This window comes from Aricia agestis, chromosome 22 (genome assembly GCF_905147365.1).
Source record: "Aricia agestis chromosome 22, ilAriAges1.1, whole genome shotgun sequence".
NCBI lineage: Eukaryota > Metazoa > Arthropoda > Insecta > Lepidoptera > Lycaenidae > Aricia > Aricia agestis.
In genome coordinates this window covers 762,756-790,400 of record NC_056427.1, presented here as the reverse complement: position 1 = coordinate 790,400, position 27,645 = coordinate 762,756, and the positions used below count along the sequence as shown (strand labels likewise).

Below are 27,645 nucleotides of genomic sequence, written 5' to 3'. Positions count from 1 at the left end.
TTACATTTAAATTTGTATTTAGTACCTTTATTTTTGTTTGTCTTTTTATCTTCCACTGATAAATCTAAAATTACTCCCTTTGAATCTGAAATTAAAACATTTCTAAGTTTATTCAGAAAATTGAGCAAAATGTCAGTCTAGTTAGAGTAGTTAGCACAGAAATAAATCAAGATAGAACGGCGACGCGCGTGCGTTGCTAAGGAATCGATCGTGTCAAATTTTGCTTTGCATTTAATTCAGTTCAGTAACTTACCCGTGGAAAGAAATACCTCCTTTTGACCGATTCACTTTCGTACTTCTGTTTTTACAATTAGACACTGCACAATGATGCATTTTTGCACAACCACTCCGGAGTCCGATGTAATCAAGTCGAGACGTGCGCGCTGACTGAATGAACGTTCAACGAATCTTGCACGACAGAGCAAGATTGAAACACGCGTACTCCACCCGCTTAGCCGTTCTATCTTGATTTATTTCTGTGGTGGTTAGTTTTTCACTCATTTTGGAAATGGTTGTCTATGAAGACGCTTTAAACGTGACTGTACTTATATTATTATTATACAAACTAAATGCTTACCATTATTTTTCTTCTTCTTTTTCCCTTTATGTTCTTCTTCAACTGATAAGTCTAAAACTACACCCTTTGGTGATTCTGAAAAGTAAAATGTTTTTTAAGTATTTCAGATTACAAATAGAAACATGCATAATGCATAAAGAAAACTTTATTTCCTGATATAGTTACCTAAATTATTTTTTATTACATACCTTGGCTCGACTTTGTGTATTCATCTTCCACTGAAACGTCTAGAACTACTCCCTTCCCTGAAATGAATTTTTTTCTCAAAAAACAATTGAAAATCGTGAAAATCTGGACACAATAATATGATGAATAATATGGTCTATTTAGTTTTATTTTTAATTTTTATTTAAAATAGTTTGGACATGTTTTATACCTTATATTATGAATATTTTTACCACTTACCCCCACTTTTCTTCTTTTTTTCCTTCCTGCCCTTATGTTCTTCTTCCACTGATAGTTCTAAAACTACACCTTTTGGTGATACTGAAAAGTAAATTCTTAAAAGAAAAATGTTTAAAAACCAGATGTTTTTAATTTTTATGTATTTTTGAATTTTGTGTGTATTTCATATAGTTATGTATACCTAAAATTATTTCTTTAGATACCTTGACTTGACTTTGTGTTTTCATCTTCCACCGATACGTCCAAAACTACTCCCTTCGCTGAAACAAAAAAAAACTAATTATTTCTAAAACATTGATTATAAATGTGTCTATTTGATGACACAAATCTAGGACATAATAACATATCTAGTTATAATATAGATTTTAAAATTAATTATCTATTTAAAATTGTATTGCTATGGTTTGTATCTCATATTATGATTTTTTACTACTTACCCTCACTTTTCTTATTTTTTTCCTTCCTTTCCTTACGTTCTTCTTCCACTGAGAGGTCTAAAACTACGTCTCCCTTTGCTGAAGCTGAAAGTATATTGTCACATTCACAGATTTTCCTAATTTTTAACATGATGTCTAGTTAGTGTCATAAAAATGGAATATTAACACTAGATAATATCAATTCAGTTAAATACATTTAATTCTAAAAATAAAGTACTTACCTTTACTTTTCTTCTTCTTTTCCTTCCTCTCTTTACTATCATCTTCAACTGATAGGTTTAAAACTACTTCCTTCGATGAGTCTGAAAAGCACAACACAAACACAGCATTTTAGTAATACTAGAGATCGCCCAAGGGTCGAAATTCGACCTTAGTTTCAACGACATTAGGACTACTACCTATATTTTGTAGAAAAATATTGACTTTATCATAATATTTTTTTCAACTCTTGTCTCTGAGATTCAGCTGATCTCAGACTGGCCCTGTAAACATTGTCTAATAGTATCTAAGATTCAATAAAAAAAATATAATCCATTTTCAATTTGTCATCTCGTTGTCAACAGACTTTAACCATAAATAAAAGAGTATAATTCGTATATTGTATATGCTTGTCACTCAAAAATCTGTCATTTTTCCTAGTGTGTGTGTTGTAATGTGTGTAATGTTTTATTTGTTAAAAAGATGTATGATAAAAGCATAATTTCAAAATAATATTAGCTCGATGCACTCCTTCACCATATAAACTATAACTGTGCAAAATTTCATTCACCTACGTTTCCCCATCAAAAGGGATACAAACTTTTTGGCTAACGTATTAATATATAGATTAAAATAAAAACTATTAACTACTACAAGAAGAAAAAAAATGCGTTTTTACAGAAAAATTTTCCTTTGGATATTTATCCAAAACTATTACGTACCCTTATTTGGCGTTGCATCTTCTTCTTCCACTGAAACGTCTAAAACTACTCCCTTCCCTGAAATGATTTTTTGTCTCAAAAAACAATTGCAAATCGTAAAAATCTGGACACAATAATATCATGGACTATTTAGTATATAATATTTTAAAACTAATTGTTTATTTAAAATAGTTTGGACATGTTTTATACCATATGGTGGCTTATGATTATTTTTATTATGTACTTACCCTCACTTTTCTTCTTTTTTTCCTTCCTGCCCTTATGCTGTTCTTCCACTGATAGTTCTAAAACTACACCTTTTGTTGATTCTGAAAAGTAAATTATTAAAAGAGAAATGTTTAAAAACCAGATGTTTTAATTTCGTGTATTTTGTAAGTATTTCATATAGTTTAACGTAAGTATACCTAAAATTATTTTTTTAGATACCTTGACTTGACTTTGTGTTTTCATCTTCCACTGATACGTCCAAAACTACTCCCTTCGCTAAAACAAAAAAATCTAAGTAAGTATTTCTAAAAAAACTGACTATAAATGTGTCTATTTGATGTGTGATGTGATGAATCTATCTGGACATAATATTATGTCTAGTTATAATAAACATTTTGTCTATTTAAAATTGTGTAGATAGGTTTGTACTTAATATTATGATTTTTTTCTACTTACCCTCACTTTTCTTATTTTTTTCCTTCCTTTCCTTACGTTCTTCTTCCACTGAAAGGTCTAAAACTACGTCTTTCTTTACTAAAACTGAAAAAATATTGTCACATGCACGGGTTTTCCTAATTTTTAACAATATAATGTCTAGTTAATATCATAAAAAGGAATCAATTCAGTTAAGTACATTTAATTCTAAAAATAAAGTACTTACCTTTACTTCTCTTCTTCTTTTCGTTAATTGTTTTAGTGTCATCTTCCACTGATAGGTCTAAAACTACTTCCTTCGATGAGTCTGAAAAGCACAACATAAGCACAGCATTTTTGTATTATTAAAACAAAATCTAAATATAATACTTTTTGCTTCTAAATATAATGAAAAAAATGTATTTTTAACAGAAAACTTTTCCTTTGGATATTAATCTAAAACTATTACGTACCTTTTTTATTTTTCGCTGCATCTTCTTCCACTGACATGTCTAAAACCACATCCTTTGATAAACCTGAATTGTTACCACAATAACAAAGAAAATAAATGATATCATACTATTAACATTTATAATATTTATATAACTGGACATAATATAGCCACATAATAACACAAAGAAATGGCATAAGCCTTGTTTGTGAAAACCTTGCTATATCATGTCCAGCTACTATACATTTTGAAACAAATGAATTATATTATATTTAATTATATTAAAAAACTACTTATAACATTTTCCTTTTTCAGTCTACTACTTTTTTCCTAATTCAGTGCTTGTCCTTACTTTTCTTCTTTTTTTCCTTCCTGTCCTTTCGTTCTTCTTCCACTGATAGATCCAAAACTACGTCATTTGGTGATGCATTACCAGCATTTTTATCATCCACTGATAGATCTAAAATAACTTCCTCTGAAGCTGAAATTAAATCCCTTCTCAGAAAAAACTGTTAAAAAACAATTTAAACATTGTATATAATATATCTTATATGATTATTATTGATTCAAAAAACTAAATGCTTACTCTTACTTTTCTTCTTCTTTTTTTCTGTTCTTCCTTTATGTTCTTCTTCTACTGATAGTTCTAAAACTACTCCCTTTCCTGAAGCTAAAATGAAGTATTTTATAAAAATGTTGCAAGACATTAATTGCAAGACATCCGTCCAGTTAATGAAAATCTATACATAATATTATGACCAGTTAGTACACCTTTTTATCTACCTATGGACGCTTCACACCACGTCAGTCTGGCCCCGTGCTAAGTACCTAAAGGACTCGTGTTACAGGTACCAGACAACGGAAATATATTTAATACTTTTATATGTATAGACATACACATAAGATTTTTATTATATCATACACATATTTAATACACATCCAGACCCGGGAACATTGAAAACTTTTTGTTCCGTCGGTGAGATTCGAACCCGCGAACCCCGGCTTGAGTGCGTGTACCAACGCGCTCACCACTGAGCTGCAGAGGTCGTCATAATAATTATTATCATTGTAATTAATAACTTTTATCATTCTAATAACTAGTTACTTACCCTTACCTGTCTTCTTTTTTTCCGTCCTGCCTTTACGCTTTTCTTCGACTGATAGGTTTAAAACTACGTCATTTGGTGATGCATCACTAGCATTTTCATCTTCCACTGATAGATCTAAAACAACTTCCTCTGAAGCTGAAATTAAATTCCTTCTCAGAAAAAACTGTTAAAAACAATTTGAACATGTTATATAGCTTATATGATTATTATTGATTCAAAAACTAAATGCTTACCCTTACCTTTCTTCTTCTTTTTTTCCGTTCTACCTTTATGTTCTTCTTCTACTGATAGTTCTAAAAGTACTCCCTGTCCTGAAGCTAAAATGAATGGTTTTATAAAATGTTCATAAATATTACATTAATAATTGCAAGACATTCGTCCAGTTGATGAAAATCTAGACATAATATTATGACCAGTTAGTACACGTTTTGAAACAAAGTATTTTAAACACTACATTACTAAAAATTGTCCTAACATTATCAATGTAATAACTTTTATCATTATAATAACTAGTTACTTACCCTTACCTGTCTTCTTCTTTTTTTCCGTCCTGCCTTTACGTTTTTCTTCGACTGATAGGTCTAAAACTACGTCATTTGGTGATGCATCACTAGCATTTTCATCTTCCACTGATAGATCCAAAACGACTTTCTCTGAAGCTGAAATTAAATTCCTTTTCAGAAAAAACTGTCAAAATATATTTAAACATGTTGTTTATCTTAAATGATTATTATTGATTATAAAAATTAAATGTTTACCTTTACTTTTTTTCTTTCTTTCCGTCCTACCTTTACGCTCTTCTTCTACTGAAAGGTCTAAAACTACTCCCTTTCCTGGAGCTGAAAGAGGTGCTTTATTAAAAAAAACTGTTTTTAAGTAATAAATTCATACACAAAGTAATTAATAATAATTGATACACAAAAACAGGACATTTGTGAATAAAAGCAATGATATAATATTGCTTTTATTCATTATTCCGATTTCATTCTCATAAATTACCTCAAGATACTAATACCCTTACCTGTCTTCTTTTTTTCCGTCCTACCTTTATGTTCTTCTTCCACTGATAAGTCTAAAACTACTTCACTTGACGCATTATTTCCGTCTTCCTCTTCCACCGATAGGTCTAAGACTACTCCCTTTGTTGAAGCTAAAGTACATTTTTAAAAAGAATATCATAATCATAATTTTGTTCATTGGATACTCAAAAGCAGGATATTTTTCTTAGTTTGGTAAAACCTTAATATAGGTATTATGTCCAGTTATATATATTTTTAAAACTAAGCGTCGATATACAGCTGATTGAACAACTTTGTTTTTTTTTTTTAGTATTACTTTTTTATTTAAAAAATTACCTCATACCTTTACTTTCCTTCTTTTTCCTTTCCCTTTTTCCTTTATGTTCTTCCTCCACTGATAGATCTAAAACTACTTCTTTGTCTAAAAATAAATAATATAAATATCATTACAGGAATTACTTACTACAACAACAGACAAAATAATAAAATTAAAAATGATAATTTATATTTTAAAGCCCAATCTATATCTATCCGGTGGTAATCCGGAACCGGTGGTAGGGCCCAGTTGCATCAACGTTCAGAAAGTGTTTGAAAACTTATTCTGAATAAAATTTTTTGACTTTGACTATCTATAACCCACCATCTTTTTCCGTCGCATCCTCTTCTACAGATAAGTCTAAAACAACTCCTTTATCTAAAAAAATATTAAATAGTACATTATCAGAAGAAAAAATTACGAGAAATTTGTGTTTCTTTTATTTTCATTTTTTTTAATTCAAGTTTATTTGAAAATCAAGATTCTTTAACGTACCTTCAGTTTCCGTTGCTTTTTCGTCTTCTACTGATACTTCTAGAAGTACACCTTTATCTGAAACCAATGGAAATTATCAGAAAATACTAAGCACAATTCAAGTATTCAAGTATTTTCTGATCATTTTCTTTCTAAAATCCAATGTCTTTAACGCACCATCTTTTTCCGTTTCTTGTTCGTCTTCGACTGAAAGATCTAAACGGACTCCTGTAGCTAAAAAGTAAAACCACTTTTTGAAAATTTGATTTAAGTAGAAAATACCGTAGATTAAAAATATCTTAGATGATTTTTTTAACCAATTTCTTTAGCTCACCGTCAGTTGTTTCTTTTTTGTCTTCCACTGAGAGATCTAAACGAATTCCTGTAGCTAAAAATTGAAACCACTTTTTGAAAATAAATTATTTAAGTACAAAATATCTTATATTATGTTTTTAACCTATTTCTTTAGCTCACCGTCAGTTGTTTCTTTTTCGTCTTCCACTGAGAGATCTAAACGAACTCCTGTAGCTAAAAAGTGAAACCACTTTTTGAAAATAAATTTATGATTTAAGTACAAAATATCTTAGATTATTTTTTTAACCTATTTCTTTAGCTCACCGTCAGTTGTTTCTTTTTTGTCTTCCACTGAGAGATCTAAACGAATTCCTGTAGCTAAAAATTGAAACCACTTTTTGAAAATAAATTATTTAAGTACAAAATATCTTATATTATGTTTTTAACCTATTTCTTTAGCTCACCGTCAGTTGTTTCTTTTTCGTCTTCCACTGAGAGATCTAAACGGACTCCTGTTGCTAAAAAGAGAAACCACTTTTTGAAAATAAATGATTTAAGTACAAAATACTATAGATTAAAAATATCTTAGATATTTTTTAATCAATTTCTTTAGCTCACCGTCATCTTCCCTTTCTTTTTCGTCTTCGACTGAAAGATCTAAGTGGACTCCTGTGTCTGAAAAAGAAAAAAACACTTTTTCGAAATAAATTATTTTTTCATAAAATTTTGTTGACTTAAATATTTCAGAACATTTTTATGTTTTAAGTCTATTTCATCAGCTCACCGTCATCTTTCTTTGCCTTTTCGTCCTCCACCGATAGTTCCAGAAGTACCCCTTTACCTAAAAACATATTATTATCAGAAAAATACCTGTTCGTTATATTATGTACAGTGTTTGTGTTATAATATTTAAATTTTAAAAGTGAATTGTTATAACGCACCGTCATTTTGCGTTGCTTTGTCGTCTTCTACCGATAGATCTAAAACAACTCCTTTATCTAAAATAAAAAGAATCAATCAGAAAAAAATTATCATAAAAAAACCATTTAAAAATATTCTTCACTTTTTAACAATTTTAGTCAAAACCACATTTTTATAACCCACCATCATTTTTCGTTGCTTTTTCATCTTCCACTGATAGATCTAAACGTACTCCTTTATCTGAAATTAAATTTAAAATATATATAATATATATATATATATATATATATATATATATATATATATATATATATATATATATATATATATATATATATATATATATATATATATATATATATAAGTAATAAGTTTAGTTTTTGTATTATGATTTTTTTACAAATCACCGTCTTTCTTTGCTGCGTTTTCTTCTTCGACTGATAGTTCTAAAACTACCCCTTTATCTGAAAAGAAATAATTATTATCCAAAGCTATATGCACAACATTATATATACAAATAAGTATCTCAGATCAATTACTATTGTTTTTAAAGCCAATATCAGTACCTCAGAGGTAATGTGTGTCAAGTCCACTTTTATGAATTTTGCTTTTTCAATGATTTATGTCCAATTTGTTCAGACGGATTTAGTGGTAAATTGCGTCAAGTCCTAACTTCCATAGATAAAAAAATACTCAGAAATAAATTATGAACTAATAACTTAAATGACTTACCGTCTTTTTCCGGTGCTTTTTCGTCTTCCACTGATAATTCTAGAACTATTCCCCCGTTTGGTGAACCTGAAATGAAATCGTCATAAATGTTTAACTAAATTTGCATTTTATCGCTTGGTATAGTAATTTCCTTTAATAAATAATGAAATAGCGCCAAAAAATCTGATATTACCCAAAATATATATTTCTTATACATACCTGTACTTGGATGTGACTTTTCCTCTTCCACTGACAGTTCTAAAACCACACCTTTTGGTGAATCTGAAAAAAATCATATTATGAGAAATAAAAAAAATTCAAACAATAAAAATAATCATATAATAATATTTTTTATCAATTAATTTCTAATACTCACCGTCTTTTTGCGTTGCTTTTCCTTCGCTCTTTAGATCTAAAAAAACAGTAGGTAATTACTATAATATTATTATTATTATAATATTATTATAGTAATTTCCTTATTTCACTTATGTTAGGTTTCTAGGGTCCCGTATTTTATATTAGGTTTTTAGGATAATATTGTATGATGGTGACAATTATTTAGTTTTCAATTCCTGATACGTACCACTATTTAAATTCGTAGCCTGTTGTTCTAAAACAAAAACGATTTATTAAGTTTCCCTGTATATTAACAATTTTTAAAAAATTGTACCATTAAAATTCAAAATACTTTTAACATAAAATTAGACATATTGCCCCGTTAATAACACTTTATTTAAAAAAAAAATATTGTGACGGTAGAAAATATTAGATATGTTTTTAGAAAATGCACTTTTTACCATACTTTAATAAAATTTAGTACATATAAGAAGAACAATCTTTTATTTTCAGTACGCACCATCGTATTTATTTTCATCTTCTACTGATACATCTAAAACAACGCCCTTATCTGAAAGAACAGAGGTTACACTCTTCTCATTGAATTTGTTTTCAATTCCACCAAAAATGACGAAACTGAAATCAAATTTAATTGCAATTTCACCATTACAGTTTATAAAACTATACACTCACCAGGCGATGTTTTATCTTTTTCAACTGATAGGTCTAAGACTACTCCCTTAGCTGAAATGAAATTATAATAATCTTCATATCTATTTCACTAATTTTCGTGTAATGGCGGCTCTCGACATAGGCGAACGCGTTGGCCAACGCGTCTGCAGACGCGTTGGCCCAATGTGTAGAACGGGCGTTCGCGCGTTGGCCAACGTCTAAATACCTACGGCCAACGCGCGAACGCCCGTTCTACACATACCCATGGCCAACGCGTTCGCCTATGTCGAGAGCCGCCATAATATGTCAGTAGTTCAGTACCTACCCTAAATTTTTTTGAGTTTTCATAAATTTATTTTTATACCAACCTACAGCTTTCATCGCGAGATTTAACACGGGAACCGTTCACTTTTCCAGGACAAAAACTATCTTATATCCATTCAACTTTAGCGTACGTATCTATGAACGAAATTTCATCAAAATCCATTGAGTGGTGCTTGAATAAATGACAGATAGAAAGACAGACATTAATAAAATTATTATATTATACGTATATTTTATACGTAGGAGAGCCATGCTTCGGCAGGAATGGGCCGGCTCGACCGGAGAAATACCACGTTCTCAATAAAAACCGGCGTGAAACAGCGCTTGCGCTGTGTTTCGCCGAGTGAGTGAGTTTACCGGAGGCCCAATCCCCTACCCTATTCCCTTCCCTTCCCATCCCTACCCCTTCCCTATTACCCTATTCCCTCTTAAAAGGCCGGCAACACACATGCAGCTCTTCTGATGCTGCGAGTGTCCATGGGCGACGGAAGTTGCTTTCCATCAGGTGACCCGTTTGCTCCTTTGCCCCCATCTTTCATATAAACAAAAACGAGATCCTGTAGGCCTACTAAGCTATGAAACCGTTTTAAGACTCAAGCAATCGGACGAGAATGCCGCGTCCTGCTCTAACAACGTCATTTCAAGTTTGTTAGAGTGGGACGCAACATTCTCGTACGATTGTTTGAGTCTCAAAACCTTTTCGTGGTACGGGCCCAGAGCCAGACACGAACTAAACCCAATTAAATTTAATTTGATCTAAATACGTGAATACGTGAGCCAATTTGACACAATTCGCGTATATGACAGTCTGTCCATGCATAATAATACTATAAATACGAAAGTGTGTCTGTCTGTCTGTCTGTCTGTTACCTCTTCACGGCCAAACCACTCAACCTTTGCTGAAATTCGGTTCGGAGACACTTTTACTGAAAGTACATAGGATACTTTTTATCCCGGAAAATGTACGGTTTCCGCTTGATAATTGATAAACGAGTTTTGGCGCAACTGGCGTCATTTACTTTAAAATAATTATTTAAAGACCATTTTTAGGGTTCCGTACCCAAAGGGTAAAAACTATTACTAAGACTTCGTTGTCTGTCCGACTGTCTGTCGCCAGGCTGTATCTCAAGAACCGCTATAGCTAGACTTCTGAAATTTTCACAGATTGTGTATATCTATTGCCGCTACAACAACAAATACTGAAAACAAAATAAAATTAATATTTAAGGAGGGCTCCCATACAACAAACGTCATTTTTTCGGCCTTTTTCGCTCTATATCAATAATGGCAAGAGATAGGCACTTGAATTTCACACACATTCTTTTGTTATATGTGTACTTTAATATTTGATTATAATAATTGTAAAAATAAAATAAAAATTTAAGGGGGCTCCCATACAAAAAACACAATTTTTAGCCTATTTTTGCTCTGTATCTTCGCACTTGGCCGATTTTTTTATTCCACCCCTCAAGGTATTAAAAATAGGATCAAAGATCAAAATATTTCTTGCAACTGAAGCAATAAGAAGGAGCTAGTTTTTATATAAAATTATAACAAATTATCTATAATAGAATACTAAGTGCTGTGCCCTTTTCGAGTGAACTTTTATATAATTCGCCTACCTCAGGCGAAACAACATAATTATCTAGCTGAGCTTCTTCCGTTAAGAGTACAACTAGGCTAATGTCACTGGCATTAATCGTATTTTAACTACCAGTAAGGAAAAATATGAAAAAAAATAATAAAAGAATCCCCCGGATTTTTTCGAGCTGATGATAATGAACTACTAAAACTCTCGATCTTATTTTTCAAAAAAAAAACTACATCAAAATCAATTCACCCGTTTGGATGCTGTAATGCCACGGACAAACACACACACCAACAATGACAGACGTCAAACTTATAACAATTACAGTTTTACCTTCGGGGGTAAAAAATTAAATTTCTTACCCGATTTCTTTTCGTCATCTGCATCCGCTGTAAAAAAATATCTCCGATTTATTCCACGCTAACCGTACATTTTTGTAGAGATAAATTAACTTCTGTTTTTCATTAACTCTTTAAGTTTTAATAGTAGTCGTCCATTCGTCTACACATTAGATTTCAACGCGCTCACATTTTGTACTTACTTTTAAAGTTTACTTCTTCTTCTTCTTTATTATTTTTTTTTCATATAATGGCACTTCGGCTATAACCATGGCCAGTGTCGAGTATAATATTATGGCGGGAAAACAATATTCTTTAATACAATTTTTTATATATTATCGTCAGGTCAGTCAGGTCCAAAGTCTAGTCAAAGTTTAAGTATAAAGTCAATACAGTCAAGAAGTCAAGTCGGTCGATTCAGTAAAGTGGTAGGACGCTTTACTGAAACTTTTGATGGAGTTTTGGAGGGAACACAAAAGAGCACGTTTCTGGTTACTACATCACTTTCCCACACTTGTGCACGATAACGAATATTTAATGGTTAATATCCTACCAATATTACACATTAAAAACCCAGATAACACAATTTTAGGAAAATAATATAAAAACACAACATCACTCTTTCACATTCTCCCAAAAACTCTTCTTCTTCTTTAATTATGGCAACCTCAGTGAGTTGCCAATGTCAGAGTGTCTGATTTTAAAGTTTAATTTTTACGGACAGAATACTTTTACTTACGAAAGTGTACTTTTCTGTCACAAAAACTAACCTTTGGCCTTTCCTGAGACAGAAAATATTTTAATAATGTCTTTTAGATTGGGAAGAAACTTACCACTGTTGGAAAATCCTAAAAGAAAATTTAATTTTGTTAAGATTTAAGCTACATGTTTACTTTATTTTTAAAATTAAACCACGAGGGTAGATTCAAATTTTCATACAAATTTTCGAAAATTAATATTATGAATGTCAAAGATATTTTTCTGTCAACATCTTGTTACTTATTAGCCCGGCCGCACATTGTCCGAATTCTGATCAGAAACAGTTGAATTTCGCCGGACCCCGCACACTATCCGAAATATCCTTCCGGCGAGTTCGAGCTCACTCGGTTCAGTACAAAATGTAAGAGACAGCGCGGACGTTCAACCGTTTCTGATCAGAAATTTCGGACAATGTGCGGCCGGGCTTAGGTCAATGTTAAGCCCGGCCGCACATTGTCCGAATTCTGATCAGAAACAGTTGAATTTCGCCGGACCGCCACCCCGCACACTATCCGAAATATCCTTCCGGCGAGTTCGAGCTCACTCGGCTCAGTACAAAATGTAAGAGTCAGCGCGGACGTTCAACTGTTTCTGAATTTTGATCAGAAATTTCGGACAATGTGCGGCCGGGCTAAATGTTATCAAAGATTTAATAATACCAAAAATAATAGTTTTCTCTAACCTTCATTGCTGTCTGTAAAAAACATTACGAAAAACATTGAAATAACGAAACTAATTGTCTGTCTCTAAATCTTTATTTCTTTTACAATGGCTGTATCACAATTTATAAGTTACTTTTCAACACACATTTACATAATATTGTTTTCATGCTATAATTACCTATTTGTAACTTACCCGGTAGATAGGTACCAACTGAAATAACAAAAATAAAATTGTATATCACTTTTAAGGTGGGTTGCACCAGAGGCATGGTTAAAGTTTAAGTTATGGTCAAAGTTATGGTTATAGTTAAGGCTAACTTTAACTTTAACCTTAACTTTGACCACAGAATTTGACAAATGACAGCTGGTCCGACAAGGCTATAAATGAACGTGGGCGGTGGTAAAGGAGAACTGTCAAAAATGGCGTTTTTTGTATGATGACAGCGTTAGTTCCTTTTTTCGCCACGTTCATTTAAAGCCTTGTCGAGCTCAAGGTAATGGTTAAATATGGCGTCCATTTTTTACTTTAACCAAAGATTTGACATTTTGCATTGTAGTTATAGTTAAAGTTAAAGTTATAGTTAAAGTAAGGGTGCAACCCACTCTAAGTCAACTTACTGTCAATGTTCTTCTCAGTGGTACATGTAGGATGTGCCGTGGTGGCTGCAGTTTTCCCAAGCTCCGTGTCTCCACTATCTCGCATACCTACAACATGGGGAGCTTAAACCACTGAACGAAACAGACTGTTTGAAGTCTATCCTAGCTTTATCGAGGGGTATGGCTTGCAGTTGCCGTTAAATTAAAAGCGTCTGTATAGTTTTACGTTAATTTTGTTTTTTGGGGCAAAAATGAATGCTGTGCTACGGCAAATTATACAGGGTGCAATTAAACCTTTCTGCCAAATTTTGATATATTGGTCATTGTTAAAAATAAAAATAAACGTATTTTTTCTTTTATAATCACTCAGTACTAAAATGTCGAGAAATAGCTTCCGAAAGTTATCCTAAAAACACTACAATTAATGGACACGATGCGCTGGCCGCGCGTGACCTGCCCCTGACCCTGCGCGCGCCTCCCCCCGCGTCACCCCCGCTCATTCTCCCGCGCCGCGAGTGACCGTTCTGTAACGATTGTAAATGGGATAAAATGTCATTGAAAAAAAAAAATACTCATTTTTTTTTTGTAAAATTTGGCAGGAAGGTTTAATTGCACCCTGTATAAATCATTATTGTTAAAAATATCGTGGCATCTCTATCTCACGCGTCAGTCTGATAATGCGGCACAGCGGTGAGGCGGTGCCGCAGTGGTCGGAGTGGGGGTGTTAGGTTTTTTCGTTTTTTCGTTACGGAATTTCTTGATTCGGTCGCTGCGCTCAAAGCCCGCGATAAAAGCTATGCAATAGCCTAAAAAGAACAAGGCAGAAGTTCGGGTATAATACTCAAGGTCGAACATAAAACCTCCTCTTTTTTTGGAGTGGGTAAAATTGGATGGATCACACTTATGACTTACCTGTTGGTAGAATCAGGCTCAGCTTTTCTATAAATAATAAGATCTCACAAGTTCAGAATGTTTTATTCCTTATATTAAAATAAAACAGATTTATTTTAATATATTGATTTGGAGCATTGCTATAGCATTTGTTATATATTTTTGTTTAGGAAATGTTACTAATTTTGTATGAATTACTGAAATTTGTACCTCTTGTCTCTTTATTTCACGCAGAAAAATGGTGCTATTTCGTTTTCACGTCCCGGCGTTAGAACGAGAGAGCATCATTATTATTCTTATATGAAAGAGACAAGACATAGTGTCTAAACACACTAGGTTGAATTACGCTGGCGTAATTTCCGCCGCAAATGTCAAACGCATACAAAACGTGACGTAATAGTGTGTCACCCCTCGTATTCGACCCCTATTTTGTATGCAATTTAAGCGCGGCGTAAACGCGGCGGAATTTACGCCGGCGTAATTCAGCCTAGTGTGTTTAGAGCCTATAAGTTTGAATATCATTACTTACGAATTTTATTATAGCCATTTTCCACTGAAAAATATTATTTAGAAAACACAAACAAAAGTAACGTTTTTCTTTACCGAGAGAGAAAAGAGATAGAAAGAAACAGGGAAGATGTGGTTATAAAAATTGGTTAGTATAATCTTGTTTTGGTGGTCCCCTAAACTATCAATTTTATTGTGCAATATCATTGAACAATATTATTAGCCGGATGCGTTCAATACTAACCCGGCGGTTAATATATATACGTGATATTGCACAATAAAATTGATCGTCTAGGGGCCGGCTTAAGTTAAAATTAGTTAGTATGGAGAGAAGAGACAAGGAGTGTTAAAAAGAGAAGCAATACTTACGAGCCGCGTCATAGTTAACATAGTCCTGGTTTTCAACGTTATCTAAAATCAATTACGAGATGCAAAGGCCTCACAGAAAACCATCGAGATAATATATCGACTTAAACCAAATATGAAGTCTTGAAGCTAAATTGTTTTCTATATACTTACCCTCAATGCCTGAAAAGTTTATAAAATTTTGTATTTCTAGTTGTAATGATATGAAGGCGAAAGTTAGAGTGTATGTTTGTAAGGTTGGGTTGCACTAACTTTAACTATAACTGTAACTTTAACTACTATGCAAAATGTCAAATCTTTGGTTAAAATTAAAAATGGACGCCATCAAGACGCCATATTTAACCATAACCAAAGAGCTCGACAAGGTTTTAAATGCACGTGGCGAAAAAAGGAACTAACGCTGTCAGCATACAAAAACGCCATTTTTGACAGTTCTCCTTTACCAGCAGCGCCCCTGCCCACTTTCATTTATAACCTTGTTGAACCAGCTGTCATCTGTCAAAGTTAAGGTTAAAATTAAAGTTAAATTTGCATTAACTATAACCATGACTTTAACTTTAACCACGCCTCTGATGCAACCCAACCTTAGTCATTCATGTCTAAACGGCTTGAGCGATTTAATAAAGTTTAATATTATGCAGTTAGCTGCGGTAAAATATCACAATTTCTTCTCTTAATACACCGTGGGTAATGAGTATTACACCGTGGGCAAACATTTATAAGAAAAATCAAAAGAGTTTGTGCAAAATTGTAACACCGAAATGATTCTGATGGGATTCGGATGTTTTATATTATGACTTTTTGTTCATACTTGAATAATATATAAATTAAGAATACTTACTAGATAACATTTGCGCCCTCTCTTCATCAACTGAAATAAATATTTACTAGATTTTCTACCGACACAAGTAATATACAAAACGAAAAACATAAGTACTAGTTAACAACAAAGTGATTCAAAATGTTACAACGCCATCTATCTCCAAAATAATAATCTAAGCGATTTTGAGGTTATGCCATCGCAATACTTAATGTAGTACAGAAAAATGCTATTAAAACTTACCTTCTGGGTGATAAAATTTATGTTTTATATCTAATCTTGCGAGAGGCAGGCTATCTCGTCCTCTCTCTTCTGAAATTAAAATTTTAATACTCACCCATTTTTAGATTAAGTATTTCTTTGAAAAACATTTTTTAATATATTTCATTATTTTTAGCAACAAACTTTTTGTAACCCGCAAATGAATAGAATAACAGACATAACCTATACGACCTGCAAACCTTCAAGAAAAGAGCGTATTCCCTCTTAAAAGGCCGGCAACGCACCTGCAGCTCTTCTGATGTTGCGAGTGTCCATGGGCGACGGTAGTTGCTTACCATCAGGTGACCCGTTTGCTCGTTTGCCCCCTTATTTAATAAAAAAAAACAACAAAACTTTTATAAGTTTAAGTACCTAGTGCCTAAAATATGTATGAAAATGTTAAAAGAGCTCAGCATGGGCTGTTATATCTAATGCTACCAATTTAAATGACATGTATAAAGCGCTCAAAAAAAGTTTATTTTTTGCTCATAAAAAGATTGACGACCTCTGAGGCTCAGTTGGTGGACTGTTGGTAGCTCAAGCCGGGGGTCACGGGTTCGAATCCGACAAAAAAGTTATCAAAGTTCCTGGGTCATGGATGTGTATTAAATATGTGTATCATATAATAAAAATCTTAAATATAATATGTAGGTATAGTATAAAAATATTAAATAATTATATTTCCGTTGTCTGGTACCCGTAACACAAGTCCTTCAGGTACTTAGCACGGGGCCAGACTGACGTAGTGTGAAGCGTCCATAGATATTTATTTATTTAAAAGATTATTTTTGAAGCGGAGTAAAAAGTTATTTTAAAACCTTTCGTCCGTCGGAGGTTCCTTATGCTGTGTGTAAAACCGGTGTGACATAACAGAAGAGTCTGAAACAAAATATTAAAACCTCAGAGAAAATCGGCAGATTATAATGCTTTCCATACGTTGAGCGATAACCTGACGAAATTCGAAATAATGTTAGTAGTATTGTAACCAATAGCGGCGTTAGGGGGGGGGGGGGGGGGGTCGACGCTGGGCTACCGCCCAGGGCGCTGTAGGCAAATAAAAGGGCGCCACATTTTTTCAGCACTATCAGCACCCTGGGCGCTGAATAAATCTTGCCCAGGGCGCTGGTAGTACTTGTACTAGTTATTATCTATTGTGTGCTGGTAGTGTTAAAGCCGGCCCTGATTGTAACTTTCTTGACAAGCCCCAAGGCTCCGGTAGTTACTCACCAAGTACCACGTCTGCTCATTTATACAGTGTGCAACAAAAACAAGTGATAATACTTTAGGGTGTGTACGTGTTCCTTATAAAGAGTTAACTGTTAAAGTAGCAGCTCTGAAAGACGAAATTTTTTTTTTCACTTTTGTATGGGCAAGGGCCCGAGCGTCACGAGTTTCCCCATACAAAAGTGAAAAAATTTTTTGGTCTTTTAGCGCTGCTACTTTCACAGTGAACTCTCTACAAGGAACACGTACACACCCTAAAGTATTATCACTTATTTTTGTTACACCCTGTAGATCTCATTAATTATTGTTATTAAAGTGATAATAATTATGAGAATGGATATTATTGCTTTTTCACGAAAAAAACTACTGAACGGATTTTGATCGAATTTATATCCAGGTAGTCTATTTATCACAAGGTTCCTATTTATATTGGAATTTTAGAATTACATAATATAGTATGTGATTCCAAAATTCGTTATTCATATATTATATCCCTGGAAATGCACGGTTTCTCTTGGATACATATAGAGCAACGGGAAAAGCCAGTATAAAAGTATATTTTACCAAAATCAATCCACTTTTTAATCTGAAACCTATCGACGGCCGCGAAGACATTTTCCGGATTGCGAAAATGTAACGTTATATTTTATGGCTGATAAAGTTTATGAAGTATATTATTTCACAGAATTTTATGTGAATTTAAAATTGTAGGTAATCGGCACTTTATAGTTTACGCTACGTGTTCCTCTATTACAGTTTTTTGTTATATTAAAACGCGAAGTAAACGAAATAACGTTAAAATGTAAAGTTTGAAAATAACCCTTGACTGGAAACTAGTATTTGTGTCAGTAATCCGATTGTAAAATATTGAGCCGACCAAATCACAAGAACTGGCTTACAACCAACATGAAACAGATGAACCTACATTTTCCAGCACCTAGCAGGCTGATGAGTGATGATGATCAGCTATTGCTTATAACACTCTTGATTATGTCAGCGACAAAAAAATAACATCAAAACGGCCCACACTCCACCCGTTTAGATGCCGAGATGCCATGCCATGCCATGGACAGACACAAACACAAACAGACACTTCAAACTTATAACACGCATCTCTTTTCACGGGATTAAAAAAATCATTAATCAAGACAAAGAAATCAAAATGGATTTTCTTGTCTTGATTATTGATTTTTTTTGGCCGATTACAAAATCTCAAGTACAGCGCCATCTATCGTTAGTATAACTGGTCTGTGGTTAAACTTAGCACCTATCGGCTATCCTCCATCAAAACAGCGCTATCTAGTATCCTCTAATGTCAACTCTGCTTGACGTCGCGATTTATCGGTAAATAACGCCATCTAGTACCCCTTAACGTCAACTCACTTGACGTCGTGATTTATAGATTAATTACGCCATCTAGTACCCTCTAACGTCAACTTGCTGAACGTCATGATTTGTCTTTAGTGTACAACGCCATCTATTGTCTTCTAACCGCAACTCTTTTTTCAGCACCACGACCACCACGAGCACGAGCATCATCACGAGCCAGGCATGCCATTCGACTTCGCGTACGCTGTCAACGAAGACGGGAATGACTACAGCCATAACGCGAAGAGCGACGGTGACGTCACGCGAGGAGAGTACAGAATAGCGCTGCCTGACGGTCGCACACAGATCGTGAAATATACTGCTGATTGGAAGAACGGATTTAACGCTGAGGTGAGTTCTAAAATATTCTTTGGGAACTTAGGAAGTTGCTCTTCTAGGTTAAAATAACTTTTGAGGTTTTGAATAAAAACTTTTAGGTTTGAAACGTAGATACAGGATATCCCTGCGGCCTGCCTGATGGTCGTGCCAAGATCGTGAAATATACCGTTCATGGGCGTATATATAGCTTTGATAAGGGGGTCCCTAACGTAAAAAAGCGGCCAAGTGCGAGTTGGAATCGCCCATGAAGGGTTCCGCAGCAGCAAATAGGCAACGTGTTTATAAGATGGATAGTAATGGGGGGGGTCCGGACCCCCAGGACACTCCCCTTATAATATACGCCCATGATACCGTTAATTGGAAGATGGTAGTTAATTAAATTGCTGAGGTGTTAAAGAGCAAGTTTTAGCTGAGAGACGGGTTTACAGTTAGGACTTAAGAATAGATGAAAAAGGTAGAACCAGCCCTGGATTTATCAATAGGCATTAGGCAGTATAGGCCACGGCCTAGGGAGGCGATAGATTCCTACATGGGGTGCACCTGCATTGGGTATATCGTAATAAGTACCTACATTGCTTAGGTACTCGGTAACCTGTAATAATTCGTTATAAGGACTGGGAACACCAAAATGTTTATATTATAATTAATAATTACTAGAGATCGCCCAATGGTCGAAATTCGACCTTAGTTTCAACGACATTAGGACTACTATATTTTTAAAAAAAATATTGACTTTATCAAATTTTTTTCAACTCTTGTCTCTGGGACTCAGCTGATCTCAGACTGGCCGTGTTACATGCGTGCGTGTGCATTGTCTTATAGTAGCTAAGATTCATTAAAAAACTATAATTCATTTTCAATTTGTCACCTTGTTGTCAACAGACTTCAACCATAAATAAAAGAGTACCTATAATTCGTACGTATGGGCTTGTCACTCAAAAATCTGTCATTTTTCCTAGTGTGTGTGTTGTAATGTTTTATTTGTTAAAAATATATGAGTAAAGGTTTAATTTCAAAATAATATTACCTCGATGCACTCCTTCACCATGTAAACTATAACTGCGCAAAATTTCATTCACCTACGTTTTCCCGTTTTTCGTCAAAAGGGATACAAAGTTTTTGGCTCACGTATTAATATATAGATACACTAGATGTCCCGCGCGGCTTCGCCCGCGTAAATTAGAATTTTTACAGAATCCGTAGGTACATTTTCCCATAAAAAATATTTCCCCCGTTTTTCCCACATTTTCCTGAGTTTCTTCTGTCGTATTAGTCTTAGAGTAATAATATAATATAACCTTCTCGATAAATGATGAGTCTTACTCGATAAATGATCTATCTAACACTGAGATAAGTTTTTAAATCGGACCTGTAGTTTCTGAGATTGACGCGTTCAAGCAAACATACTCTTCAGGTTTATAATATTAGGTAGATATAGATTTTTTTTAATTATCGCTTGACAAACTCGAGTCTCGATCTAAAAGACTATGAAATGGTATAATATGGTAGTGATGATGATGATGATGATGATGAAGAATGTAATTTGCATAGTAGCATATGCTTTCTGTTCTTAAAACAACGCCGAAACTCCCAAACTTGTATCTATAAAGAATCAGGAATTCTCTCAGCACCTTCCGAACCACGGTATACCAGGTATATCTCGGTGCAAAATCTTACTTGTTGGTAGCATATGCTTAGAATACTTCTCACGAAACCGAAGTCACCATATGTTTCCCTATAAGTTTTGAGGAGTTCCCTCGATTACTTATGGATCCTTCATCAGATCACCACTTTTCTGAATATAATACCAAATTGAGATGATACCCTATATACCAAAAGAAAAATTTTGAAAATCGGTTAACAAACGGCGGAGTAATCGTTGAATATAAGAAAACGAACATAACACCTCCCCCATTTTGAAAGTCGGTTAAAATTGTAGCCTATGTGTTATTTATTTAATATTTTAATCAGCACATGAATTGAATAACAAAAATTTTTTCAAATTAATCGTAGCACCATCTGTCAGGACAAACTAAAATTGAAATAGAATAATATTGAATGCGATGATAGCGCCGTCCGCCGGATCTAATGTAAAACATTCCAAAATCAACAACTCCTTATAAATAAGAAATTAATTGAAAAAACATTTTCCAGTAGACCAAACTGTAAATCTAAACCATTCTCGAATCTCCACGAACACACACAAAAAATTTCATCAAAATTGGTCCAGTCGTTTAGGAGGAGTTCAGTCACATACACACGCACACAAGAAATATATATATTAAGATAAGTAAGATGCAATTTGCAAAGGAAAAAGAAATAAAACTACGTAATCCAAAATATTCTATATCAACTTTTTTGTATCCGTCTATAAAGCTAAACATAGCATAATATTATATGTATAAACATAGCATAATATTATATAAACATAGCATAATGATAGCCGATCGACCGGGTGGTCTCACTCGGTCGCTTAACTTCCTTTGCGACTTCGGCTTACATCCCCACAATATCTACTTACCGATAATAACTTACACATTACTCTCATTTCAGGTGACCTACGAAGGTGAGGCCAAATACCCTGACCAGGCCTCCATCGGCGCGGGACGTGGATCCGCTACCGCAGGCCAGGGCTACCTTCCCCCCAACCAAGGAGGCTACCAGTACTAAGCGTACGCCATCTAGCGGATAAGAGATAGTACCATTTGTTGTCAATAGATGTCGCTTTTTGTACGTTGTAAAAAATACTTTTAGATTTATTTATTTAATTAATTAGTATCATGAGATTGGTATCGCTTTTTATTGTGTACATTATTAATTGTAAGAATTTTGTGTTTTAGTTACCAGATTATCGTTCATGTTAATACTTTAAGATTTTTTTGTACCTTTTTATAAGCAAATAAATCCATAGATAAGCTGATATTTTACAACTTAATTCATCAAGCCCCATATGGTCACCGGTAGAAATTCATATATCAATAATAAAAAAATAATGATACTCAAATTCACTGCCTAAGTTTTTATTGTAAAGTTATGCATAGAAATTAATATATTCTTTTGTAATAAAATGACTTTTTTATTCCTTATCCAATAGAATATAAAAAAGTAGAATACTGTACAAATAAAAAATCGGTGTGGCACTCAGGGACTGCCGCGGTAAAGCTATAGCGAGTCTGCACGCATACGTCTAGTCGCACGCACACAAACACCATAGTAAAAGGAGGGGAAGTAAGTTATCTTCATACAAAGCACCGCGCACGGCTTGTATGTGTGCGCCATAGTATCAATGCGTCGCCACGTACGGCACACAACAAAATCTCGGCGGTACCAGCCTCTAAAACTCGCCTCCTTTTACTATGAAAACCGTTCCAAAGTCAACACACACTGGTCTGCCGAACTGAAACGACGTTAGACAATGCACATTAGGTTTATTTTCGTTACGGAATTTCTTAATTTGGCTTGACACAGCTATGTAATGGCTAGAGCTTAAGTCTTAACAAATTTGAAGGAACTAGGCATGTACAGACTTCACATGCCTTATCAACTCTTTCTTCATACCAAATCTCTTTTCGCAGAACATGCAACATTCGTTTTTTTCTAGATGGTTCCTTTTCATGTGCTCCAATCTACGACCAGAGTTTATAAAAGTCCTTTCACATAACATACATTTATATGCTCTGTTGTTTGAGTGTAACTTCAAATGGTTGATTAAAGACTGTTTTCTGGCGAACATATCTCCACATATTTCACAAACGGCAACTCTATTATGCGTCTGATTATGTTCTAATAAGTTACTCCTGGTATAGAAACCTTTATAACAGACTTGGCACACAAAAGGACGGTTTTTAATATGGTACTTATTGATGTGGCCCTCCAAAGTTCCTTTGCAAAGACTTCTATATGTACAGTGTTCACAGTTGTAATATTTTCTTCTTTGTCGCTTGTAATTTTTACGAGCAGTGTAGCAAGTTCTGCCTTTTCTAGTAATATCTATATCATCCAGATAGCCTTTCTTTTCTGACATATCTTCGATATAACTTTTATCCTTATTAACCTTTCTTATCTTATTTTTACTTAAAGAAAGTTTTAAGTTGATTGTCACTTGTTTTTCTAGGCATGTTTTGTTAATTATATTATTACAATGTTCAGTCATTTTATCAATAAGATTTCTTATAAAATGATTCTTATACATTGCAACATACATCTTGATGAGGAGATCTGAACAGGGTCTGCATGTATGTGTGCATATTATATCCTGAAAATATAGAAAAGAAAATGTAAACAATAAAAATAATTATAGAAACCAGGAACAGTGTTATAATGCTAAAGTGTGGCAGCGGCGAGACGAGCACTATCAGTGTCATATGATTTTATACTTTATCTTCATTATTGTAATACATAGTATCGCTTGAGAAGTCTACGGCCGCCCGTGGCCGCTTGCGGTCGCTCGTGGCCGCCGGCGGCCGAGATTTCTCAAGCGATACTATATATTACAATAATGACGATAAAGTTTAAAATCATATGACACTGAAAGTGCTCGCCTCGCCACTGCCATTCCGGTGTGGCGCGGCCCTTATATGTTGTTCCAATGTTCAAGTGGCTTCTAAAGGTTTAGATTTACAATTTAGTAAACTGGCTTATTATGTTTTCTCTATTAATCTTATTATCATCTAGAACTAGACTGCTATTATAGCAGACTATAGGTACTTATGACTTGTGTGAGTATTATTAGGACAACCTGTTGGGACTTGGGTCTGGGTAACTCAATAGCATAGAACTTAAGAAAGAATATAAGAATATATTAAATAGCTTACATAATATAGAGAGCACTTAATTTTTTCTTGAAAAACTGATCATAATACTTACAAAGGCGGGAAACAAGTATTTTATCATTTCACAAAATTTAAGTGATTTCATTGTGGTTGGTTCCCGTATTTCTATCTCCTCTGTAATTTCCATCATATCAGGAGATATTTTAAAGCAGAAAAAGCATGTTTTATCGTAAAGTATGTCGAGAACTATAGATTCCATGGTTATGCTTTACAATAAAGAATCAATGGGTAGAAGACGAATAATATAATTGGTCTTATTATTTCCATTAAGATTGTCTTATTTCCTATCCAAAAAGTTATTTCTGTAAATAAATAATACAAACAAAACGACTTTAAAATAATTTCGACCTGTTCACACAGTCTATGGTTTACACTTTACCAGTGTTGCCAACTTTTTTTTTACTAACCCACCAAATTCAGCAGCGTAAACCACCAGAAACCGCTAAAATCTAAATGGCCTCTCAAACCACCAGAATTCCACTAAATAACGTAAAGACAACAACCTATCGGAATATAATTTGAAAATAATACAACAATAACGTCATTATTATTATGAAATAATTATTTTTGTTACTACGAAAAGGAAAACATTAGTTACCTATGTACTATCAGAGAAGTTGATTCCTATGCAAATCGGGGACCTAAGTAGTTTGGTTGCGTTACGTCAAACCCAAATGACAGATCACAATTAACATTGAATTGACATATTCGACCAAATAACGTTGGTCTGTCAATTACATAGGAATCAACTTCCTCAATGGTACCTATGTATAAGTAGGTACTTAACTAAAGAGTAAAGATGAACGTTTTTATAAGGAATCATTGTCATTTACTTGTTCAGTTTGTGAAGAATAAATTTATTTAGTTCTATTTTTTTTAATACGGTATTTGGTATTATATTGTTATTACAGCATTTGCCTTCGCGTGCTAACCTTGCACGAAAGAAAGGCGATCAAACTTCATCCGTTTCTCTGCTAAGTCTTGACAACATTCATCATGCTAAATAATCGCTCTATATTGCAGCGTTAGAATGCGGCAAAACGAATAAAGATAATAATAATATAATTAAGTTTCCAGTGTACGTCTTCAAGGGTTAGAAACATAATAAAAAAAACTAGTGGTTTAACGTCGAAACTACCACTAACTTAAAAAATCGAATCCACCAAGAAATCCACTAGCCACTAAAACCAAATTTTTCCCGCCGAAAGGTACATCTAAACCACCAGATCTAGTGTTAATTCCACTAAGTTGGCAATACTGCACTTTACAAATACATTTTAAATTTGCTTCTTCTTCTCATTTTTTTCATGTCTAGATTAAGTGGCCCATTCACTATCCTACATTGCAGTCCACCGTGCCATCCACCGTCTTATGCAGGATTGACTATCCTACATAAGCCGGCGGCGGACTGCAGTCGGCGCGGCGGCCTGTCGTGAATTCTTTCCTTTTAAAAAGCCAATAGCAATCATCATTCCACAATAAATTCTCAAGATTTTTTTTATAAAATAAAGGAATGCACTTATTGGAGCCGAGAGAATGGAGCGAGCCGAAATAAACGAATTTTAATTTTTTTTTATATGAAATCCTATGAAACCTCGCATATTTGCCCGCGTCGAATCGGTCGAATCTGCCAGGACCCCAGTATGGGCCAACGCTAAAACTCGCGCGGGCGCACGCTTGCTTGTGTATAGTGAAAAATAGTATGGGCAGCGCAGGCGCATGCGACGGAGCGCGGACGCGGGCGACGGGCTGTCACACGCTTGACGGACGGGCAAGCACACGGCGCGGGCGCACGCTTTTCGTAATCGACGTTGTTTCCGTTGACGTCTTTTTGCCGAATAATAATTTAGTAAATAATCCATAGCCCAACATAAAAATTATACTAGCAGCGCTAAATAAGATGGGCGCACGCGGCACGCGACGGGTGCCCGCTCGTCTTCCGATGCGTGCGCCCGCGCCCGCATCCACCCGAGTTTTTGCGTGGCCTTAAGGCCTTCTAGGAGTTCGATTCGTTCGGTTCGGCTTAGTGTACTTTCACCTTTAGGGGGCAAACGAGCAAACGGGTCACCTGATGGAAAGCAACTTCCGTCGCCCATGGATACTCGCAACACCAGAAGAGCTGCTGATGCATTGCCGGTATATATGGAATAGTGTAATAGGGTAGGGGCTTTGTATTAGCTTCATGGGTAGGGGATTGGGCGGCTGAGTACAGTATAAGTAAGACGAATTTTTAATAATAAATTCTCAACAAATTGTAACATAGGGAACGTGCGCAACGCTGGTTGATTCATTCGACCCATTCACGCAATTGTTAAATGGTGTCACAGGTCACGGGTCACCAAAACCGAATCCTTTTAGAGACCATTATTTGCCAGTATAATATACTATAATTCCAGCATTTTCCTTATAAACCTTAAACATTAATGTAACAGTATTTTCACAATAATAACACAAACTGTATTAATGTAAATAATGATTTATTTATTAAATGAAAAATACACTTTGCAATAATTGCCACATAATTCATTAAGTTTATAATCACAATCAGAACTTAACCAACCGTCGATAACATTGACTTGACATAAATTGGCCATATATTGTTCTATGGTTTTTAGTTTTTATGATTGGCGTAATGGTTCATTTACAGGACAACTTTAAAAAATAATACTTAATAGAACAATAATAAAATTAAAATAAAGATATTGTACTGTTATCTACTTCTTAATTCATCAAGCCCCATACGGTCACCGGTAACCGAGACACAATAGAAATTCTATTGTCTCGTTTTTCCACGATCGACAAGTTAATCCATACTATGGGCTATACTAATATGCAATCTGAGAGTATGAGCGAATTTATATACTGCTTTGCATATAGGACACAAGAATTTGCCACCATGCGTCTTGTTCATATGTTTCTTCATACTATTCTCCGAATAATATGTTTCTTTGCATAAAGGACATTGATGTGGTTTCATACCAATGTGTTTTCTGACATGTATCACTAAACTCTTTCGACATTTGTATGTTTTACTACAGAAGATACATATCTCTTTTGAATATAAACTGTGTAATTTCTTGTGACTTTTGAGATTATATTGTGCATAATAACTTCTTTCACACATGTCACAGTTATAGGGTTTCATTTGAATATGTATTTTATTTACATGTAAAGATAATTCATTTTTATTTGAATATGATTTCTCACAGAAACTGCATGTATGCTTATTCTTATTATACACTCGATATCTTGCTATATGACGTTGCATATGCGTAACAAAATTGTCTTGATCATTAAAATATTTGTTACATAAATGACATTCTTTTTGTATATGACATATTCGGTGTTGTTTAAATTTATCTACACTAGTAAACGATCTCCCACACACTTCACATGAAATGAAATTAATTTTTTTCAACACATGTACCATTTTGGTGTGCTCAAAAAGATGAAACTTTGATTTAAATTGCTTAAAGCATTTTCCACATTCAGAAACCTTATTGTTG

General features: G+C 34.1%; 3 protein-coding genes across 3 annotated transcripts in view; 1 reads left to right on the top strand and 2 right to left on the bottom strand.

Moving 5' to 3' along the window:
• Positions 1 to 18,267, bottom strand: part of LOC121738170 (calponin homology domain-containing protein DDB_G0272472-like) — a 31,533-nt gene extending 13,266 nt beyond the window's left edge. The window contains exons 1-50 of the mRNA XM_042130059.1: positions 18,165 to 18,267; positions 17,195 to 17,255; positions 16,359 to 16,427; positions 16,137 to 16,166; positions 15,449 to 15,457; positions 15,299 to 15,340; positions 14,952 to 14,975; positions 14,444 to 14,470; positions 13,553 to 13,639; positions 13,128 to 13,145; positions 12,955 to 12,966; positions 12,347 to 12,361; positions 11,538 to 11,564; positions 9,285 to 9,335; positions 9,112 to 9,162; positions 8,839 to 8,865; positions 8,632 to 8,667; positions 8,475 to 8,537; positions 8,277 to 8,342; positions 7,952 to 8,008; positions 7,728 to 7,784; positions 7,565 to 7,621; positions 7,408 to 7,464; positions 7,242 to 7,298; positions 7,088 to 7,141; positions 6,948 to 7,001; positions 6,804 to 6,857; positions 6,664 to 6,717; positions 6,507 to 6,563; positions 6,351 to 6,407; positions 6,180 to 6,233; positions 5,883 to 5,960; positions 5,536 to 5,670; positions 5,279 to 5,359; positions 5,042 to 5,179; positions 4,754 to 4,837; positions 4,521 to 4,655; positions 4,000 to 4,081; positions 3,764 to 3,894; positions 3,439 to 3,496; positions 3,208 to 3,290; positions 3,003 to 3,086; positions 2,340 to 2,396; positions 1,641 to 1,721; positions 1,420 to 1,503; positions 1,186 to 1,242; positions 983 to 1,063; positions 766 to 822; positions 578 to 652; positions 26 to 85 (exon numbers count right to left, since the gene is read on the bottom strand). Of these exons, the coding sequence (XP_041985993.1) occupies positions 26 to 85; positions 578 to 652; positions 766 to 822; positions 983 to 1,063; positions 1,186 to 1,242; positions 1,420 to 1,503; positions 1,641 to 1,721; positions 2,340 to 2,396; positions 3,003 to 3,086; positions 3,208 to 3,290; positions 3,439 to 3,496; positions 3,764 to 3,894; positions 4,000 to 4,081; positions 4,521 to 4,655; positions 4,754 to 4,837; positions 5,042 to 5,179; positions 5,279 to 5,359; positions 5,536 to 5,670; positions 5,883 to 5,960; positions 6,180 to 6,233; positions 6,351 to 6,407; positions 6,507 to 6,563; positions 6,664 to 6,717; positions 6,804 to 6,857; positions 6,948 to 7,001; positions 7,088 to 7,141; positions 7,242 to 7,298; positions 7,408 to 7,464; positions 7,565 to 7,621; positions 7,728 to 7,784; positions 7,952 to 8,008; positions 8,277 to 8,342; positions 8,475 to 8,537; positions 8,632 to 8,667; positions 8,839 to 8,865; positions 9,112 to 9,162; positions 9,285 to 9,335; positions 11,538 to 11,564; positions 12,347 to 12,361; positions 12,955 to 12,966; positions 13,128 to 13,145; positions 13,553 to 13,639; positions 14,444 to 14,470; positions 14,952 to 14,975; positions 15,299 to 15,340; positions 15,449 to 15,457; positions 16,137 to 16,166; positions 16,359 to 16,427; positions 17,195 to 17,255; positions 18,165 to 18,215 (3,076 nt within the window). The 5' untranslated portion in view covers positions 18,216 to 18,267. The remainder of the gene's footprint in view (positions 1 to 25; positions 86 to 577; positions 653 to 765; positions 823 to 982; positions 1,064 to 1,185; positions 1,243 to 1,419; positions 1,504 to 1,640; positions 1,722 to 2,339; positions 2,397 to 3,002; positions 3,087 to 3,207; positions 3,291 to 3,438; positions 3,497 to 3,763; positions 3,895 to 3,999; positions 4,082 to 4,520; positions 4,656 to 4,753; positions 4,838 to 5,041; positions 5,180 to 5,278; positions 5,360 to 5,535; positions 5,671 to 5,882; positions 5,961 to 6,179; positions 6,234 to 6,350; positions 6,408 to 6,506; positions 6,564 to 6,663; positions 6,718 to 6,803; positions 6,858 to 6,947; positions 7,002 to 7,087; positions 7,142 to 7,241; positions 7,299 to 7,407; positions 7,465 to 7,564; positions 7,622 to 7,727; positions 7,785 to 7,951; positions 8,009 to 8,276; positions 8,343 to 8,474; positions 8,538 to 8,631; positions 8,668 to 8,838; positions 8,866 to 9,111; positions 9,163 to 9,284; positions 9,336 to 11,537; positions 11,565 to 12,346; positions 12,362 to 12,954; positions 12,967 to 13,127; positions 13,146 to 13,552; positions 13,640 to 14,443; positions 14,471 to 14,951; positions 14,976 to 15,298; positions 15,341 to 15,448; positions 15,458 to 16,136; positions 16,167 to 16,358; positions 16,428 to 17,194; positions 17,256 to 18,164) is intronic.
• LOC121738172 overlaps positions 1 to 22,245 on the top strand; it is a 68,289-nt gene extending 46,044 nt beyond the window's left edge. The window contains exons 5-6 of the mRNA XM_042130061.1: positions 19,110 to 19,319; positions 21,861 to 22,245. Of these exons, the coding sequence (XP_041985995.1) occupies positions 19,110 to 19,319; positions 21,861 to 21,977 (327 nt within the window). The 3' untranslated portion in view covers positions 21,978 to 22,245. The remainder of the gene's footprint in view (positions 1 to 19,109; positions 19,320 to 21,860) is intronic.
• A 409-nt stretch (positions 22,246 to 22,654) lies between these two features.
• On the bottom strand, positions 22,655 to 24,491 carry LOC121738171 (zinc finger protein 549-like). The gene is made up of 2 exons (XM_042130060.1): positions 24,174 to 24,491; positions 22,655 to 23,562 (listed from the first exon to the last, which is right to left on the bottom strand). The coding sequence occupies exons 1-2, from the start codon at positions 24,336 to 24,338 to the stop codon at positions 22,819 to 22,821; spliced, it is 909 nt and encodes a 302-aa protein (XP_041985994.1). The 5' UTR covers positions 24,339 to 24,491; the 3' UTR covers positions 22,655 to 22,818.
• Between the last annotated feature and the right edge of the window lie 3,154 nt (positions 24,492 to 27,645).